This window comes from Chlamydomonas reinhardtii, chromosome 16 (assembly GCF_000002595.2).
Source record: "Chlamydomonas reinhardtii strain CC-503 cw92 mt+ chromosome 16, whole genome shotgun sequence".
Lineage (NCBI taxonomy): Eukaryota > Viridiplantae > Chlorophyta > Chlorophyceae > Chlamydomonadales > Chlamydomonadaceae > Chlamydomonas > Chlamydomonas reinhardtii.
In genome coordinates, this window is record NC_057019.1 from 1,809,961 (window position 1) to 1,828,121 (window position 18,161).

An 18,161-nucleotide genomic window follows, 5' to 3' on the forward strand; every position below is an offset into this window, starting at 1 on the left:
CGGCACCCACCCCGCTGGATCACCGCCAACCTACGCCAACTTCCACAGCCGTCAATCTCGGCCTGCTCGGCGGCGGGATCAGGGATTACCGGCCTACACAGGGGAGAGGGACTGGTATGAAACGGGGGAATTGAACAGCGGGACACGGATGGCGCATGGTCCAGGAACAAGGTTAAGGCGAGGAGGGAGGCTCGGGATTGGGCGCGTGTCGCCTGCATGCGCGCCGAGCCCCTGCCGGATAAAAGCCATCGCGCTGTGCTCATTTTGCACATTCAACAGACGCAAAGACATCTCGCAAACAGCTCTGACTTAGCAACGATTTATCGACTGCAAAGAAAAGAGCATTTTCAGGTCTCTTCGCGACCACTCTCGATTTTCACCGCATGCGCCTGAAAGCTGCAGCAAGTATCACCACTGTCATGTATTAGGAGCTTCTAGCGCGAATCCGTCCCGGGCACAGCGGGGAGACTCCATCAAGCGAAAGATTTGCGCTAGCAGCACGATCGAGTTCTGCACGCCGAGAGTGCTTGGTGAGGTCAAGAGCTACTATGGCCACATCACGGTCAAGCGCAAGTGCACCGGGGCTTGACTTTGAGCCGAGCCGACCGTTGCAGGTGAGCACCATTCTCGTTCGGGCAGGGTCATTTTGAGTCTTGAGCAGCTGCAATAGGTATCAGATACCACATGCAAAACATTAGGCTTCTGATGCGGGCTAGATAGCGTTGCAAGTTTCGGGCCAGTAGTGCGCTCGGCTTCCTCGGCCCTCCTTGCTCTGCTGCGGCCACACTAGCTGCATACTATTGCTGCATGTATTGTCTCGTAAAATGCGGTCGGTCAACAGCTTTGACCGAAAGCGCGTGCCTTTCCGGTGTGCCCGACTTTCTTGCCTGAGCCCCCGACCTCCAGCCCGCACCTCCTCGACCCCCTCCCGCTCTCTGCGCCCCGAGCCTTGTCCTCGTCCCGTGCACTCACGGCTTGTCCGCCCCCATCTATCCTTTCCCCCCGATCTCGCTCGCACAGGACGCCTGGCGCCACACGCCCCGCAACGGCTCTGATGAGAGCGAGCCCTACGCCAACGCCCACCAGCAGGAGCAGCAGGAGCCCGCCCCCAGCGCCTGCTGCTTCCCCCACAAGTCCTGCATGCGCTGGTGCTATGCCAGCTTATCTGCTGGCTGCAGGAGCGCCCCCTGCCAGCTTTGCCATGCCTATGACAACCACTGGCACCCGCAGAAGCCGCCCGGCCTGCCCAAGGCACCGAAGCTCGCGGCCCCGACCAACCCCGCCGCCGCTGCAAGTTCCATCTCTACCTCCACCGTCGCCCACATCTCGACGTCGCCGCGATGGGGCGATGAGGATGAGGACGAGGCTGACGGACTCGACCTGAGCGACCTCTTTGAGCAGACGCCCTGGGTGAAGCAGGGACTGGCGGAGCTGGCCGCGGCCGAGCAGCAGCAGGCGGAAGCCGCGGCGGCCGCGCCCGCGGCAGCGTCAGAGTCTGGCGGCAGCAGCAGCAGCAGCAGTATTGCCCCTCGCACCAGCATTAGCAGCAGCGGTGGCGCGAGCAGTAGCTGGGCGGACGAGGTTGAGGCTCATGAGGAGGCGGAGGAGGAGCTCGACCTTGGGTCGCTCGCCGACTGGATGAAGGAGGGCCTGGCGGAGCAGGCGGCGGCGGCGGCGGCAGCTGCCAGCGGCACCAGCGGCAACCCCAGCGGCCGCCGCTGGGCGGATGAAGTTGAGGAGGAGGAGGACGGCGATTTCGGCGCCTACCTCGCCTCGCTGTCGCCCTGGATGGCAGAGGAGATGGCGGCGATGGCGGAAGCAGAGGCCGAGGGGGAGTGCGTGCTGGCGGCGGCCGAGGAGGAGCAGGAGGAGGCCGTCGTCACTGAGCGGGAGGACGCGCCTGACTCGCCGCTTAGCTCGTGCTGCTGCGCCGTGCCGGACAGCGCCCGCACCAGCCGCAGCGCCAGCAGTTGCAGCCTGCTCTCGGTTGCGGCGGCCGCAGGCAGTGAGGCGCCGCAGCAGATGGAGTCGGTGGAGGCGGCAGCGGAGGAGCAGAGCGTTGACAAGGAGGCCTGCACCGCCGCCGGCAGCAGCATGGGCAGCTGTGTCGTGCCGCCGACCGCGGCGGTGCAGCAGGGTGATGAGTGGCAGTCAGCTGTGAGGCCCTCGCGCCTGCGTCTGGCGATCGAGCTGGCGGCGGCGGCGTGGGCCGAGCAGGAGCGGGAGCTGGAGGAGTTTGCCGCGTTGGAGCGCGCGTGCGGCTGCTTCCCGCCACCGGCAGCGGTGGCGGCCTGGTAGTAGCAAGGGCTGCTTCGTTCCGTTGGGCTTCCGTGTTATGTCGTCAGCTGCATGAGCCGAGCAGCCAGAGGCTTTGTTGCTTTCGTCATTTGAAGATGCAGCAGTAGCAGCCGCAGCCGCCGCAGCTGTGGCGCCGCCAGCCGGGCGCAAGAGGGGCTCCTCACACGTATGTACGTGTGCGGATGGTACAGTATCGAAGTGAGCCAGCAGGGCATGAGGAGCGCGTTGAATGCGAAAGAAGCAGGCGGCAAAGCCGTGCAGCACTGGGTATTACGACATGTGAGGCACACGCACCTGCAGCGAATGCGTGCAAGTGTAGACAGCTAGGCTGATCGCCGCTACTAGCTACTGACGAATGATACTAGCAAGTGAACCAGCACATGGTGCCGCCGCACATTTCTCAGTATCAGCACGACAGCAGGGCGTGCCAATCGACGTTTACCGCAGGGGACAGGACTGATTCGCGGGAGTCTGGCAATGCTGTACTGCTGTTATACCGTATGTGAGCGAGTGGGAGTGACAAATGCCGTACTTGATGCTGGATGGATTGCGCAAGCAAGCACTCAGTGCGGTATTCATTGAGACATCGCCAAGTCAACCCTGCTGATGTTTTTTAAGATGTATACGTATGTGTGACTGTATGGGACCGGGGAACCAGCAGTCCCCTTTGGCCATTTTAACGACTGCTTGTGTTTTGCTGCCGCGCGTGCGTTTACTTGCTGAGCGAGAGGGTGGCAGGTGGCGAGTAGCGCTGTGCCGATGGACGCAGGGCTGCCTAGGGGGCTACAGGTTAGTAATGGGATGGAGGAGAGGGAGTCCAGGTTACGCCAGAACAGACCTAACGCGCGGGAGTCACAGAATGATTGTGGAGAAGGAGCCCGCAGATTGATGTGTGCGCATAACGTGGTGACACACAAAATAAGTGTAAGGCCCGCTGCAGGAGCGGACACTGTGTTCCAGTGTGCGGTGTGTGTTTGCTGATTTTTTTCGCGGTCGTATGTGCGGTTTTTGGGCTGAGCCTGCGAGAGGCTGTCTGTGGCACGACGTGTGTCCTGTGGGTGCAAGTGCCTCCGACCCTTCCGGCATTCCAGATGCCAGGAAGCGGGATGCGTGCTTGATTTGAGACTCGCAGTGATTCTTACATACTAGAGCCCTTTGCTCTTGAGAGAGTGCGCGACGACCCTTGAGGAGGCCGGATCCTTGATCCACTGGTCCATTGATTCTTTCCATCTTTGCCTAGATTGGCAGACCTATTTGTTACCCATCATCATCCGACATTCGATAGGCCGATGTGCACGTTTGATGCTGATGTGGGCGTGACTCGATTTGTGGTTGGCGGCTCGTTGGGGCTAGTGAAGCGTGAGACCGTGCGCGGTGGTGCTTGCCTTGCACGGACGGACGGCTGTGACGTGTGTATATGGCGTGTGGATTTCGCACACACGCTCTGTGGAGATTGGGGTGCATGTGCGTATACGGTATGTGACGAACGGCGAGCACGTGTGGGCGGCTGGATGCATGGTTGGTCCACGTTGGGAACTGATGGGACCCGTCCCTGCCGAAGCTAGTAGACTCCATTACTGCTAGCTGTGGTGCTGCACAGGTCGCTAAAGGCGGAATGCATGCATGGGCATGTAAGGCTCATGGTAGTGTGCATGCGTTTTGCCTCTCACCCCCTCCCCCGGGACTTAGCTAAGCGCTTGCAAAGACTCCTTGAGCATAGGGCCGACCTACTAGCTAACCACGGCAATCATCGATGGCGGTGATTGTGTACGTGGCCTCCCAGCATGGCAAGGCACCAAACTCGCTTGGGCGGGCTGTAACTGTAATGCACTGGCCGCATGCCGTGTCACCGCCGTGCGCCTACCTCACCTACGCTTTGGGGCCTCTACAACAACAGGTTTAGCAGCAAACTTGCTAGATCCTAACGTTTGCCGCCGCGTACCCGGTATTGCACATCGGCACCCGCTGGATCACCGCCAACCTACGCCAATTTCCACAGCCGTCAATCTCATCCTGCACGGCTGCATCCCTGGCGGCGGCGGGATCAGGGGTTACCGGCCTACACAGGGCAGAGGGACTGGTATGAAACGAGGAAATGAAACAGCGGGACACGGATGGCGCAGGTCCAGGAACAAGGTGAAGGCGAGGAGGGAGGCTCGGGATTGGGCGCGTGTCGCCTGCATGGGCGCCGACCCCTGTCCCCACCACCGGATAAAAGCATCGCGCCGTGCTCATTTTGCACATTTAACAGACGCAGACATCTCGCAAACAGCTCTTACGACCACTCATTAGCAACGAGCACCTGAGCTTATCTAGGGAAAAAGACGGCAAAAAGAAGAGCATCTCTAGGGCTTCTGGAGCATGCGTGTGCGCTGATTGCGCACGGTGCTTCGCCCCCTTGCCGTTGAGCAAAACTGAATGCCGTCCGTCGACTGGGCCCACCAACATTGAAGTTACATGCTTGTTGTGTGTCGTCCGTTGCTGGCGACAATGAATGCCATAACCCGTACACTCTCACGCCTACAGGGACACATGAAGGCACATCCACGCAATGGACATGTAGAAATGGCATCACAAAGAAACACCATGAGGGCATCAGTTCTGCGCTGTATGTCAAGTCCATAACTACTATACGCTACCTGTCACTCCACACTGCGCCAAAAACAGGTCACGCCATCACCTGCAACCTCCTGGCGGTCTGCCCCACAAGCAATTTCACACCGCCCTGGCACGGTCCTGCCAAATGTCCAAGCACGGCGTCGTCTTTGCCCACACCGCAGCGCAAAGGACCTCCTACTTGCCCTCCTATTCTGCCTACCTACAGCTGTAAATGCATGGCCTTCTGGTTTGAGCAAGCAAAAACGGCACGCCACGCTACTGTAGCCTCTAGGCTTACGCTCAAGTACTCCGCAATCACACCGAGCGCATGTCCCGGGTCTTATCACCACAGACAAGCGCGCGAGGCTATCTAAGATCCCCTTCTGCCCCTGCTAGACATTTGCCCTGCAATGGCTGCGCCTGTGCCGTGCCACCGTTGGGCCCCACGCCCGCCGCCACCGCCCTGCTGCCTGCCGCCTGCGCTCCCTATCTCTTACACAGAGAAAGTGGTCGTTCAGGGGAAGCGGGTGAAGAAAGAGGGATGTCCATCATGTGGGTCACCGGTTCCTGCCAGCGGAACCGCCCCGTTCCATAACGCCTGATCCAAACCCAGATCCAGCTCGTCTTCGTCCTCCGCGAGGCCCGTGGCTGCGCCGTCCGCGCCTCTCGGGGCGCCGCCGTCAGCGGAGTCGGAGCCCGGCAGCGGCATGAATGGAATGACACTGCGCAGTGGTGGCCGCCTGCAGAAGCACCGGTAACAAGGCAATGGAGGGCGGCGGAAGGACACGAGGAGTTGAGACTTGGGAGCAGGCCGGACAACCGGGCGGGCGACAGGCTGCCGTTAAAGAAACAAGCATGTTGCTGGTGCCCCGCACATATGTGTACGTGTATGTACCCTTTCACACTTGCGAAGAAGACCACCAACAACACGAGCTCCACGCTTCACACACCATCACACCTGTCGTATCGCAGCAGCCTCAGCCGCCCCTCCTTTGTGCCGTACGCCATGCCCCCGCCGGGGAAGGCGTTGAATACCGCCACGTTCACCTGCACCCGCGGAGCAAGCGCCAGCGCGTATGGTGGTTGCACTTTGCACCTGGACTGACAACTGGCTGTTTGAGTTTGAGGCTAGCCAGCTGATGGGCTGCACAACCACTCATGCAATGCGATATTGCAAGGAGAGAGAGTCTAATGAGGAGGCACCCATGCGATGCACAGCTTTCACTAAAACAGCACAGCACCCCTGCAACAAGGCGGCCAAAGCACGGGTGCGATGGGTTCGCTTTGGCGCGCCGCTCACCTCGTCCTCGGTACTGAGCAGCACACGCCGCAGCACCATGTCCGGTACACTGCAGGGCGAGTGAGAAGCAGTGCGGCAGAAGGTAGGTGCCGTGAAACAAGGCAACGCCCACGTGCCGTGCAGCGTATGCAAAGTGTGCCTGCAACTGTGTGTGATGGGAGATGGGGCCTAAGGCGACGCAGCCACGCAAACGCACGTTCCATTTCCCATCACAACATACACACGCACGCACACACACACACACACACACACACACACACACACACACACACACACACACACACACACACACACACACACACACATACACACGCACGCACGCACCCACCCACACACCCACGCACCTGTACACCTCCACCACGCTGTGCACCGCCGCCAGCTGCTCCGCACACGCCACCAAGCTGCACAGGCTGATGTGGCGGCGGCCGTACGACACGAGCACGTGCCGGCCCGTGGGGCTGAACTGCAGCGACGTCATGCAGTGCGCCGCCAGCACCGGCCGCGCGTGCAGCAGCGCGCCGAAGTGGGGCCCCACGGCGGCGGCGCCCGTGGCCGCCGCCGCCGCGGCGCGGCTGCTGGCGGCGGCGCCGCTGCCAGCGGCGGGGAAGGCAACGCTCGCCGCGGATGTGGAGGGCGTGGGCGTGGGCATGGCCGGCGCGGCGTTGGAGGGGGCCATAGGCGAGGCGCCTGTGTAGAAGATGCACAGCTCGTAGAAGGGACCGCTGGCATGCCCGGACGCTTTCTGGGCGGCGGCGGTTGCCGCCGGTTGCGCCTGGGGCCGCGCCGCAGTGGTCACTGCGTCCCCGCCAGCGTGCCCGGCAGCCGCAGCCGCACCCATCGGCGTGCCGGCTTCCCGCCCGGGAACGGCCCAGTGTGGCGGCATGGTGGCGGCAGCTGCGCCGCTGTCAGCTGCAGCCCGCTCGCACACCACCGGGCTCAGCTCCTCAGTCAGCGGCGCCGCCGCCTGGTGAGCACCGCGCGCGGCACCCGCCCCTGCCCCTGCCCCTGCACCCGGCGCCGCTGGGGCCCATTCCGCGACGGCCACGGAGCGCGCCCCCGCGGCCTCGTCCAGGCTCCGCTGCTGCGCCAGCTTTTCTTTTATGGAGGCAAACATATGCGGCGTGGCACCTTCCCCGGGAGACTGGGGCTGTTGTGGCGGCTGGGGCTGGGGCGCGGCCAGGGGTTCGGGCTGCTGGGAATGAAGCTGTTGAGGCTGGTGGCTGCCAGGGGCGCCGGCAGCAGCGGGAGCGGCTGCTGGAGGCAGCGGCGGCCGGGAAGGGCCAGCGGGGGCGGCCCCTCCCTGTGCCGCAGCCCCAGCGGCCGAGCCCGTTTCGCCCTGCCCCTGCCCCTGTTGGTGAGGGTGACCGTGGTGATGGGTGTGGCTGTGACGCCGGGGGTGGTGGTCCGGGGCCTGCTGTGCCGCCGCTGCCGCCGCTGCCTGGCCCGAACCAGGATTGGGGCCTGACATGGAGACCGAGGCCGCCGCCGCTGCGCTCATGCGCCTACACGCGGCGGCCCCGGCTGAGTCGTACTCCCCAGCGCCAACGCCAACGCCCACGTCCCCGCCCGGCCTGGTGAATGGAGAGGGCGTGGGCAGAGCACAGGGTTACCGTGTGGTAGCGTCGCCAAGTACCACTGTTGCCCGCTCACGCAAACAAGGTACAGTCAGCGGTGGCCTGCCACAACCCATACTGCGGCGGCACTGACACACGCCCGCACCTTCCCCCCGCCTTCCCCCCGCCCTGTCGAGGCGCCTCACTCACCTGGATGCCGCCGTCCTCGCAGCCGCCCGCTCCACCGTGTGCTGCGGCCCCGCCGCACTGGCCTCCCCGGCCCCCGCCTCCAACTCCCCGTCTGCCGCGACGCCGAGCCTGCCGCCGTCCGCCTCACATGCCCCCACACCGACCCCCTCCTCAACCGGGTGCCCCTCCTCCTCCTGCGCCACCAGGAGCTGATGCACACCACAAGGCCCGGCCGGCCCCGCACCCGCGCTGGAGCCGGCACCGGCACCGGCGCCGGCGCCGGCGCCAGACCCGGCACCACGGCCGCGGGCCCGCCTGCGGCGGCCACTGGGCTGCTTGCCAAGCTTTGCCAAGCCGCTCTCCGCGGCGACACCGAGGCCCGCACCAGCACCGCAGCCGACTGCGCCCTGAGGACCGGCGGAGGAGGCGCCCGGCTGCGCGGCGGCTTCCCGCTCCTGACAACAGGCCTGCGGAAGCGAACGCGCGAACGTGCAGCGAGCGTGCTGCCACGGTGTACGGTTTGACAGATTGACAGCCTGGGTTCCACAGCCAGGACAGCACACAGCACGGACGTATGCCGCTGACCCCGATTCCGCCCCGATGGTTGCACCTTGGGACGCACATGCGCAATTCCGGGGCCGCCAGGTGCGGCCCGGCCCGCCCCGCCCCGCCTCCTTTCCGCACCTGCGTTGCCGTGTCGTCATGCATTTGGGCGTCCTCCATCCCTGCCCCGCCGCCGCCGCTACCGCCACCGCCGTGCCATGCGACGGACGGCTCGCCGTGTGGCCCAGCGGCGCAGCCGCCAGCCATTGCCTGCACGCTACCGCTGGGCTCGTGCCCTGCAGGCCCTGTTGCATGCCCGGGACGCAGCAAACAACACATGTTGCATTGACACCGGTATTGCACTTCGGCGCTTCTGCCTGCAGCCCAGCAGCCCACCGTCAGAAGCTCCCCAACCCGCCAGCCGTGCTCCCCCGCCTCACCTGCATCCGCCATGTCAACGCTGCGACACGAGTCCACACGTGCAGCCTCCACACCGCAGATACCAGCACCGCCGCCGCTTCCACCTCCACCTCCGTCTCCATCTCCAGTCGCCGCCGGCGCAGCAGCAGCGGCTTGGCCCCCCACCACCACCGCATGATGCCCGTCGGCCGCCCGCAAGTCCCCGGCCTCGTCTCCGCCGTCCTCCGTATCACACTGCATGGGCGCGACGGCCGTGGCTACAGCGGCGCCGTCGGGCGAGGACGGCTCCGTGCGCGCCGCGTGCGTGCGCGTGGCGGCGGCGGCCCTGTCCACTGCCGCGTGCCGCGCCGCCTGCTGATCCGCCTGGCGCCGAAGGGCAACGGCGGCAAGGCAAGCCGGGTCGGTGCAATTACAAGGTACAGCCCCCAGGGAGCCTACGTACTGAGATGTAAGTGATTGCTGGACCCCAATTGACGGGCACCCAGAAGCGTGTGGCGAGCTGCAGTCCCGTCCGCACCTCCCGGCTACCCCTGTCCTTCCGCTGCCGCGCAGCAACCGCTGCAGCCCGGGTCGCCAGCACTCCACACACCCGTGTGCGTTGCACGACCGGCCCACCCGCTGCCTTCACGCCCCCGGGTTGCGACTACCCCACGCCGCCGGCCCTCTCACCTGCCACTGGCTGCAGGCCTCACTGGGGCTGTCGCGCACCACGCAGCACACCATGTAGCGGCCGCAAGGACTGATGTGCACACCCATCTCGCTGCCAGGCCAGGCCGCGTTGGGGAATATGGTTGATAGGATCGGATGTGACATTGATGTTGGGTTCAGGCAGAGACAGACGGCGGCTTCAGATGACGCTGCAGCACGACTTGTAGTCCACCCGAGCCAAGCCCTTGGCAACCTCCCATACACCCGGCGCACCCTGCTTCCTGTCCCTCAGCCTCTCTACCCTGTGCCCACGCGCCAGCCTGCGGCCCAGCCCCACGCCTCGTCGGCACGCCCACCCTGCTGCCGACCCCACATGCGCCGCCCCAACCCCGGCCTGTCCCCCACCTGCACAGCACTACGCGAGGCAGCACCAGCAGCTCCCGGCGCAGCTCGCGGCTCGGGTCGCGGAACTCCCACAGCCGCACCGTCACGATGCAGGGCGTGTCGTGGTTGGCGGCGGGAGGCAGGTCGGGCGTAGACTGCACCGGCAGCAGCACACGGGGCGGGGGGCAGAAGGGGCCAGGGTCATGATGCACACGTGCTCCACCGCGTATGAGCACTGAGTCCCCTGACACGACCCCTTTGAAGCGATGCTGGGCATTGTTTCAATGACCTCTTGTCACCTTTCCCACCTGCCCCTCCCGGCAGCCGAAAGTGCCGCTGCCCATCCCGCCCGCTCTCACTCACCACGACCGCGTGCTGCCGCGCGCGCTCCAGCTCGTCCGGGCCCAGCTCCGCCCGGTGGTCCCAGCCCCACGTCAGCTCGTACGGAGCTACGTGGGCGTCCGCCGCCGCCGCGGCCGCCGCCATGTGTACCGCGTAGGCATCCGGGGGCGCATGTGTGCCGTCCGGTGCGGCCTGGTGGTGGTGTGCCTGCAGCGCCTGCGCCGCCACACCGCCGTTCTGAAGCGACAGGTGCTGCATCGCCGGCGTCAGCGGGCCAGAGCCGCGAAGGTGCTGTAGTGGCGGCGGCAGCGACGGCGGTGGCAGCGGCGGCACGGCGGGCGCTACGAGCGGGATGGCGTGCCGTAGCCCGCCACCCAAGCTCTGGTGCCGGATCACGTCCACAGGCGACAGCACGCTCAGTCGCGAGCCAGCAACTGCCGCCGCTGCCGCCACAACATTGGCCTCGCCGCCGCCCGCGGCCCGCGCCTGCGCCGGCCCCCCTCCGTCCGCAGCGCCCGTCCCGGGCGCCGCCCCTCCCACCGCGGTCACGGACGGCGCCCCGCCAGCTCCTGCGACAGCCCCCGGCCCACCCATGCTCACGCCTCCACTGCCGCCCCCACCTCCAGCTGCATGGCCAGCAGCCCCTACGTGCGCCTGCACGCTATCACTGCCGCCTCCGCCTCCACCAGCAGCAGCACCTCCGCCGGCACCCCCCACGCCCAAGCTGCTGGCGGCCCCGGAGATGACGCCCGTGACGCCCGTAAGCAGATTACGCAGCAGGCCCATGGGCCACGCCGCCGCCAAGCCCAGTGCGGCCCCCGAGCCGCCGGCGCCGGCGCCGCCGCCACCTCCAGCACCAGCCGCCGCTGCTGCTCCTTCATTATGCGCATGGCTGCCGTCGCCTGCCGCTGCAGCACCTGCCTCGTGCGCTACGGGGGCTGCTGGCGCCACAACCGACCACACCGACGGGTGCGCAGCCCCGGTCCCGGCCCCGGTCGCAGCTCCGTTACCCGCTCTTCCTCCGCCTGCTCCGCCCGCGCCGGATGCCTGGGCCTGGTGTCGTACGACTGCCTGCCCCTGCCCCTGCCCTGCCCCGAGCCCCGCATTGGCGTGTTGCTGCTGCGGACGGCCGGGCGGCTGCGGCTGTGGTTGCGGGTGGCGCTGGTGGAAGAAGCGCAGCGGCAGCGCCCCCAAGCTGCTGTTGTGCGCAGCGATGAAGGCAGACAGCTCGTCCACAGCATCCTGAACGTGCGTGTTTGATGTGTGCTTATGTGTGTGTGTATGTGCGTGTGTATGTGTGTGTGTGTTCTACGCGTGCTTCGCTGTGGGCGCGTAGCCAGCTCAACATCCAGGTCGAGCATAGTGGCTAAGCTCTATGCTATCGCCAACACACGTTCTCAGTACAGTAGATGCGGGCAAACGGCACGTAGCCAGGCTAGCGACGGCACCCGGCACACACCTGTGGGTCCTCCTCTGGTGCCGGGTCAGGCCCATCCATGGACACGTCGCCAGCAGCGCCACCCGACCCGCCGCCGCCGCCCTGCTGCGCGTGCTGCGGATGCATCGACTGCCCCTCCGCCCGACCTTCGCGTGCAGTGCCCGGCGCCCGGCCTGCTGAAGCCGCCCGCGGCACCAGCGCCAGGCCTGCCACGGCTCCGGGTGGCAATGGCACTGCCACCGGCCCAGCGCCGTCGGCGCCGCCAGGACCCGCGCGGCGCTCGGTCACCTCGGCGGTGAGCAGGATGTGCGGCGCGGTGGGGTGAAAGTGCAGCGCGCGGAGCGAGCGGCGTGTTTTGAGGATCTTCACTGGCACCGCCGTTTGCGCGTACTGCCAGGAGTAGAGCTGCGAGAGAGTGTGTGCATGCCGATGGGGAGATGGTGAGCAGGATGGTGCAATGAGCGGGCGTTTGCAGAGACGAGGCGCGTGGCGTGAAGGCTTAGGTCCAATTGGCAACAGATAATGGGCAGGGCAGTATGCTGCGCGCTTGCCGTTTGCGCGCTACAATGAGCACTGCTTGGATACACCGAGCCCCACGACTGCATCCGTAGGCATACTGCCCTTTGGCCGGGGGCCAGCGCGACGCAGGCCCACGGTCTCACTTTGTGCCCAGCCGTGACCACTAGCACCATACCAGACGGGTCGAAGGCCAGGGAGGCAATGGGCTTGCCTGTGTGGTCATGTAGTGTAGGAGGCACTTGGTTGCAGTGCGCGCAACAGCAAGGGAACAGCAGCAAAAGCAGCAAGGCGCAGGAGACAATGAGCATAGCGCCATGCTACTATTGTAAATGCTCACCAAAATCATGCTTGGCAATTGGCTGACCCGTGCTGATCCTCCACACGACCGCTGTGAAATCCAGTGAGCCACTGGCCATCACATCGGGGTCCGTTGGGCTGAAGCGGACCTGCAGGGGCCCCAGGGTTCCAGGCGCAAGTTGTTTTGTTGAGCGTAGAACCGCGACATAGTTTGCCGTAGTCAGACACTGGAAGAGCCCTGGTGGGCAGGCCCTCCTGGGAGCCGCGTCGAGGGCGACTCACCACCCAGGGAGTCCGGCGGTGGCCTTGCAGTGAGTGGATCAACCTCCCCGACGCGACATCGGTAACCTTGACCGTGTGGTCACCACTGCAGAAAAGAACATAGAGCGTTGACAGTGATTCGACTTCACGACGCCCACCGAAGTGGTCATGCTGCGTTTCGCCCTCACTGTGTGGACGCGAGGTGCCGTCCGTCAGGGCTGAAGACCGCAGCGATTGTCGAACGTGGTGATGGGCGAAAATCCACATATTCTGATGTAGCGTGCCTTAGGAAATCGCTCTCAGCCCAGCATTCAAGTGCGGCCCCGACTGCCTTGCGCGAGGCCCTGCCTGTCGCCCCATTTTCGGTCTCTCGCGCTAGTAGCAGCTTGGCCAGGCTCATTTTGTCCCTAGCAAAGGTCTGCTACCTATTGCCTATAATTGCTTCCCATTTTAGGGCTAGAAGCACGCCGCTGACACTTTCAAATATCCGTTCCTTTATGTATCTACTGTTTGGTACTGATATTGTATCTCCCAGCGGAGCAAACCAACTTCATCGGGCACGAACCCTCTCCCACAGGGAGTACGTGTGCCGGCACCCCCCTGGGCACGCCCTAACGCCTGGGCCAGTCTTTCCAAAAGCTTTTACGGGCATTAGCGTTATAGTACCCCCGCGGGTACCTGCCAGCACTAGACCATATCGTTCCGGTACCCTGGGCAGCTGGGCTCGAACCAAATTGTTCTTTGCAAGCCAGCAGGCTCCCTTGAGTCTCCGACCAGCTGCGACCAGTAACGCCGGCTGCAGCTTTCGCACATGTGCCAGCATAGCAACCAAGACATTTCGCAACTATGCGGACCGTATGCAGGCCTGCCACGGGCCGTTTGACTGGGGCTTACATCACTCCGGCAGGCACGGTAACATGCGCAACCCAACATGTGTGCGCTGCACGTGACCTCGCCCTCTTCTACTTCCTGCTAGCTATGACCAATGCCTCCAAACAATTCGACGTTGTAAGGGCCCCCCCCGGCCTCGGTTTCCACATGGCCAGGCATTCACGTCGTGCTCCCCACCTTGTAAGCACACATCACAACATACACTTGTTCAACGGAGAATCTCACAACACGGGGCATGCCTCTTGACCCCCCAAAGCGACCGCTATTTGTACCGGTGCGTAATTTCGCGTTAACGGCACGGCTTCGGGTCTGCAGTTGCGACTCACTCATCACTGCACGCTCTTCAAGCACTGGCACTTGATCTCCGCGGCCTTAATGAAACCATGGCAAGAAGCAACTCAGCTATGATGTACGAGAACAAGAACCACGGCTCTTCCCCGTAGCACCGACGGTGTGGACTGGGCAACGGGCGTCGTTTCGAGTTTTTCGACCAGCCGAGCTCACCATCTCTCGTATTCATTTGTGCGTTTACATACTCCAAGGTGCCTTACACAGAGGATGATTCTTCTTCAAACACCACTGCGACCCTAGGACACGCGGGCTTTGTTGCCTGCCTTTGGCCACTCGCAGCTCTCAAACTGCTTTTCGGCATGATGTAGCTATCTATGAAGACTTAGGCAATGGACAAAACCGTGTATTTGAACGTTGCAGCTGTTCGGCGGGAAGCCTGTTGGCTCAGTCGACGCTCGCGCCCTTGCCCCAGCAGGCCTTTGAGGTGCGCGTGCAAACAAGGAATACGGTAACCTGTATCAGTCTCTGAGACGCCCGACTGCAACTACAAGACCCGCTGTGGCGACTCCACCATCACGCGTCTTGCAAAATCCCTTAGGGCCTCGTCTGATTTGAGTAGAAGCATGACCTGTGATGCATCAACAATATCGGGCTCGCCGCCACAACAAGGCGGCTAAGCGCTTCCCGGCTTGGTCTCGGAATTCAGAAACTTGGGGGGCGCTGCTACTCATTGCGCTCGGTCGTCTCGTACTGCGGGATCAGAATTGCGTTTGAATGTTCTACCTCTAGTAGCCGATAAGCGCATAAGCCCACAGCTGTCCAGCCACTCTTGATGTGTACTGCCACGCAGGGCGGAAAGAGCTGGCGAGCTCGGAACGAGCAACTGGATCCGGCTGTAGGACTAGCGGCGGTTCAGGAGGATCCGGAGGAGGGCAGCGACGCCTGCTGCGCCAAGGAGCTTTTGCCGGCATCTGCGGGCCCGCAAGGGCGCACATGCTCTTTGCCGCTTCCCCAAGTGCACAGCAGCGATGTTCGGTGCAGGCAATCAGAAAACATAGGAGAAGCTCAGGCGCCCCGGGCAGCGGAGGGCCTCAGCTGGAGGCAGAAGCTGCTGGCCCGGCTGGGCACCGGTCATAGCTCCAGCCACCCGGACACGCCACATCGCCAGCGCCACTTTATTTGTGATGGTAGCACCGCCGCGATACCGGAAAGCAACTCCGTGTCCGCTGACCACGTGCTTCTCAAGAATGCAAGCACATCTAGGCTCATGCATGGCGGCCACGATCCACACCAGCACGGATCGACCATTCCTGGGTACAGCCCGTGTAGCCCGTGCGCCGGCGGGGATGGTGATAGCCACCGCCACCACCGACACTATCACCACCACCATCATCACCACCAACGGCATCCGCATCCGCATCCGCATCAGCAGCGCTACCAGCAGAAGTACCAGCAGCAGCGCCGCCAGGCCCAGCAGCATGTGCCGATGGCGCCCGCCGCCTCGCGCAGCAGCCCGATCCCCGCCGCCGCCGGAGCGGCCGCCGCCGCCGAGCCCGGCGCCGTCAGCCCGCGTGGCGGCTGCCACCTGGTCCCGCTGCTCAGCGCCGCGGATGTCCAACTGGCGATGCAGGCACTGCAGTCAGCGGCATGGATACACGATTATGTTTGGAACTCGGTGGACCCGGCGACATGTGGCGCCAGCCCGCGCACAAGCAGCGCTGGCGGAGGTGGAAGTGGCGGCGGCGGCAGCGGCGACGGCGACAGCTCCCGAAGCAGCACCCGCCGGCGCGAGGCACTGGCTGCTATCGCGACGCCTGTGTACCGCGAGGCCCTGGCGGCGGTCAGCAGGATTCAACATCCAGCCCTGCACTCACTCGTGGATCAGGTGATGGGTGCCTCACTGGGCGCATGTGGGCGGCGGTTGCATCTGGGCTCAGACGCGTGGGTGGGCGCCTGTCCGCGGAACCCACCACAGCTTGACCGGGGGCATGTGTAAACCCCACCTGCCCCACTTGCTATCGGTTGAGTTGCCATCGGCTTTTTTCCATTACCCGAGCGCCAGATGAATTTTCTTACTAGCTTCCTCCTCCATGGTTCTTTCACTTCCCGCAGGCTGTGGCCTTTTATGTGGACCCGGCGCTAGGGGAGCCCGAGGACGTGCTACGCATTATCTTGGAGCTGCTGACGGCGTGTGGCGGTATGCCCGCCGCCGCCTCGCCACCGCCGCCATCAGCCCGAGCCGCAGCACCGGCACCCCAGAGCCGCAGCTTAAGCGGCGGCGGCGGCGGCGGCAGTGGCAAGGACAGGCCGGGCCCGGCGGTTGCGGCGGCGGGGGCTGCAGCCGTGGCGGCGGGCAGGGTTAGCGAGAGCGGCTCGTCCGTAGTGACGGTGCCGTCGTGTAGGAGCTTGGGTGGCGCCCGGCGCATCAGCAGCTCGTGCCGGGCCTCGCCGCTCGCGGCGGAGGCGGCGCCGCGGAGTTGCACTGCCCTGGGCGCGGGCTCGAGGCCGCGGGAGACTTGCGGCCCGGCTACTGGTGGTGCGGAGGGCCGGGCCGTCTCATCGGCGTCGGCGGTCGGCGAGGCGGCAGGAGGCGGTATCAGGGGCTTTGGACTGCGGCGGAAGGTGGCTGAGCGATTCCTGTCCAGGAGCGACGGCAGCAGCAGCAGCAGCAGCAGCAGCAGCAGCAGCAGCACTACGAGCGAGGCGGCGCTCAGCATGGGCAGCAGCCTGGGCAGCCTTGGCGTGTGCACGGCGAGCGGTGGCGGTGCTGCGATGGCGGCGGCAGCTTTGCACAGCTGCGGCAGCGGTGTCGCGCTGCACAGTGCGAGCGAGGGTGCTCCGCCGGGCACCGACAGTGGGAACGACAACTTACAGTCGGACTTGGTCATAACTGACGCCTCGTACACAGCCTCCGCACCCACATCCGCCGTGATTCCTGCTGCCGCTGGCGCAGCTTCCCATACGTCCGCTGCCGGTCCCACGTGTGTGCCTGCCGGCGGCAACGCCGACGGCAGCGGCCACTCCAGCAGGCGGGCGGCCTCACTGCAGGGCTCAGAGCACATCACAATCCCCAGCGGCAGCAGTGGTGGCGGCAACGGCGGCGGCGCGTGCGCCAGTGGCGGCGCAGCGCGGGCTCTGCGGACGCTGAGCCTGCATGGCTTGCGCGACGTGTTCCGAAGCCATCACAACTCGCCGGCGCGGGAGGCGCGGGAGAACAGCAGCATCGGCAGCGGCAGCAGGTCAGAAGTACGCGGCTTTCCTGCTCGCGCTGCCATGGCATCAGATGGCAGCGGCGGCAAAGGGCCCGCGTCGGACCACCATCACCACCATTACCACCGTCTGCTCAGCTTGTTCAAGAAGTCCGGCACAGCGGCGCATTAGGCAGGTCGGCTGGGCCTCATTGCAAACGGCTGGCAAGTATGTTTGGGTTTCTATAGGTCTCAATGGCTGTGACTGCTTCAGCCCAAGAAGCGGCGCCGGCGCACAGGTTGCTTGAGACCTGCCGGTGCCTGGTTTGCGGTCTATGCTGGTGACCATAGCATAGCACGATTATTGCTTTTGGGTTCGTTGCCTGCTGTGCTTGTGCTTGACAGCAGCGGGACGCGGCTGGACACATTCTTGTCACGAGCGAACTGCTGTCATTCAATTATGCACCTGAGCAAATCATCATCAGCGTTTCATACATGCATGCTCGATTAAAGTACTCATATCATCAGTACTACAACGCTTGGTCAACCCCGTCAAGTTCGAGTTATTGAGTGCACGGGAATTGTGACAGGCCGCCTCGTGTCTGAGAAGTTTGTTTCCTGCGTAGGTAACAAAGTCGTAAGTAACTATTATTATTGCGCGGTACAAGCCGACGGGCCGTACACGCAACGCACGGTGGGCACCGTAATCATCGATGTACGGTGCACTTCAACCGGGACCATGAGGTGGGTCGAGGTGTAAGACTGCAAAAGCTACCGGATGTCCCGAGGGCAGTTTCATAGGCTTACACCCTCCCCCACTTGATTGGGACCCGTCCTCGGGGCCAACACGACGTCGGGTTCTCCGCGGGCGTGCGGCCCTCAGGGCCTAGCTCGGGTGGACGGCCCGCTTCAACTCTTTCGTTTTCGGGAACCCGCTAATGCACGTTCCTGCGTCAAGCGTCAGGATCGATCCAGTGACCTTCCCCGTGGTAACAGATCCC

At 64.3% G+C, this 18,161-nt stretch overlaps 3 protein-coding genes across 3 annotated transcripts in view; 2 read left to right on the plus strand and 1 right to left on the minus strand.

The window, feature by feature from the left end:
• Positions 1 to 4,130, plus strand: part of CHLRE_16g655350v5 (uncharacterized protein) — a 10,414-nt gene extending 6,284 nt beyond the window's left edge. Inside the window, exons 2-3 of the mRNA XM_043070881.1 lie at positions 461 to 614; positions 1,021 to 4,130. Coding sequence (XP_042915523.1) covers positions 549 to 614; positions 1,021 to 2,298 — 1,344 coding nt within the window. The 5' untranslated portion in view covers positions 461 to 548 and the 3' untranslated portion in view covers positions 2,299 to 4,130. The remainder of the gene's footprint in view (positions 1 to 460; positions 615 to 1,020) is intronic.
• A 250-nt stretch (positions 4,131 to 4,380) lies between these two features.
• Positions 4,381 to 13,276, minus strand: CHLRE_16g655400v5 (uncharacterized protein). Its single transcript, XM_043070882.1, has 15 exons — positions 12,979 to 13,276; positions 12,812 to 12,896; positions 12,570 to 12,678; positions 12,376 to 12,443; positions 11,735 to 12,118; positions 10,297 to 11,517; positions 9,955 to 10,088; positions 9,571 to 9,661; positions 8,922 to 9,264; positions 8,623 to 8,786; positions 7,960 to 8,405; positions 6,541 to 7,767; positions 6,197 to 6,245; positions 5,855 to 5,943; positions 4,381 to 5,636 (listed from the first exon to the last, which is right to left on the minus strand). Exons 1-15 carry the CDS (start codon positions 13,188 to 13,190, stop codon positions 5,411 to 5,413), a joined length of 4,848 nt encoding a protein of 1,615 aa, XP_042915524.1. The 5' UTR covers positions 13,191 to 13,276; the 3' UTR covers positions 4,381 to 5,410.
• A 2,140-nt stretch (positions 13,277 to 15,416) lies between these two features.
• On the plus strand, positions 15,417 to 17,932 carry CHLRE_16g655430v5 (uncharacterized protein). Its single transcript, XM_043070883.1, has 2 exons — positions 15,417 to 15,857; positions 16,085 to 17,932. Exons 1-2 carry the CDS (start codon positions 15,459 to 15,461, stop codon positions 17,351 to 17,353), a joined length of 1,668 nt encoding a protein of 555 aa, XP_042915525.1. The 5' UTR covers positions 15,417 to 15,458; the 3' UTR covers positions 17,354 to 17,932.
• Positions 17,933 to 18,161: the final 229 nt, after the last annotated feature.

What these genes read in the sequence shown, in the direction of transcription:
- CHLRE_16g655430v5 (XM_043070883.1), top strand. Translation starts at nt 15,459, where the DNA reads ATGGCGCCCGCCGCCTCGCGCAGCAGCCCGATCCCCGCCGCCGCCGGA. An exon ending in TGCACTCACTCGTGGATCAG is followed by an intron (nt 15,858 to 16,084) that starts GTGATGGGTGCC and finishes CACTTCCCGCAG; the next exon opens with GCTGTGGCCTTTTATGTGGA.
- CHLRE_16g655400v5 (XM_043070882.1), bottom strand. Translation starts at nt 13,190, where the DNA reads ATGAGCCTGGCCAAGCTGCTACTAGCGCGAGAGACCGAAAATGGGGCG. An exon ending in CACCAGAGGAGGACCCACAG is followed by an intron (nt 11,518 to 11,734) that starts GTGTGTGCCGGG and finishes ACGCACGTTCAG; the next exon opens with GATGCTGTGGACGAGCTGTC. An exon ending in CCTCGCGTAGTGCTGTGCAG is followed by an intron (nt 9,662 to 9,954) that starts GTGGGGGACAGG and finishes CTGGCCTGGCAG; the next exon opens with CGAGATGGGTGTGCACATCA.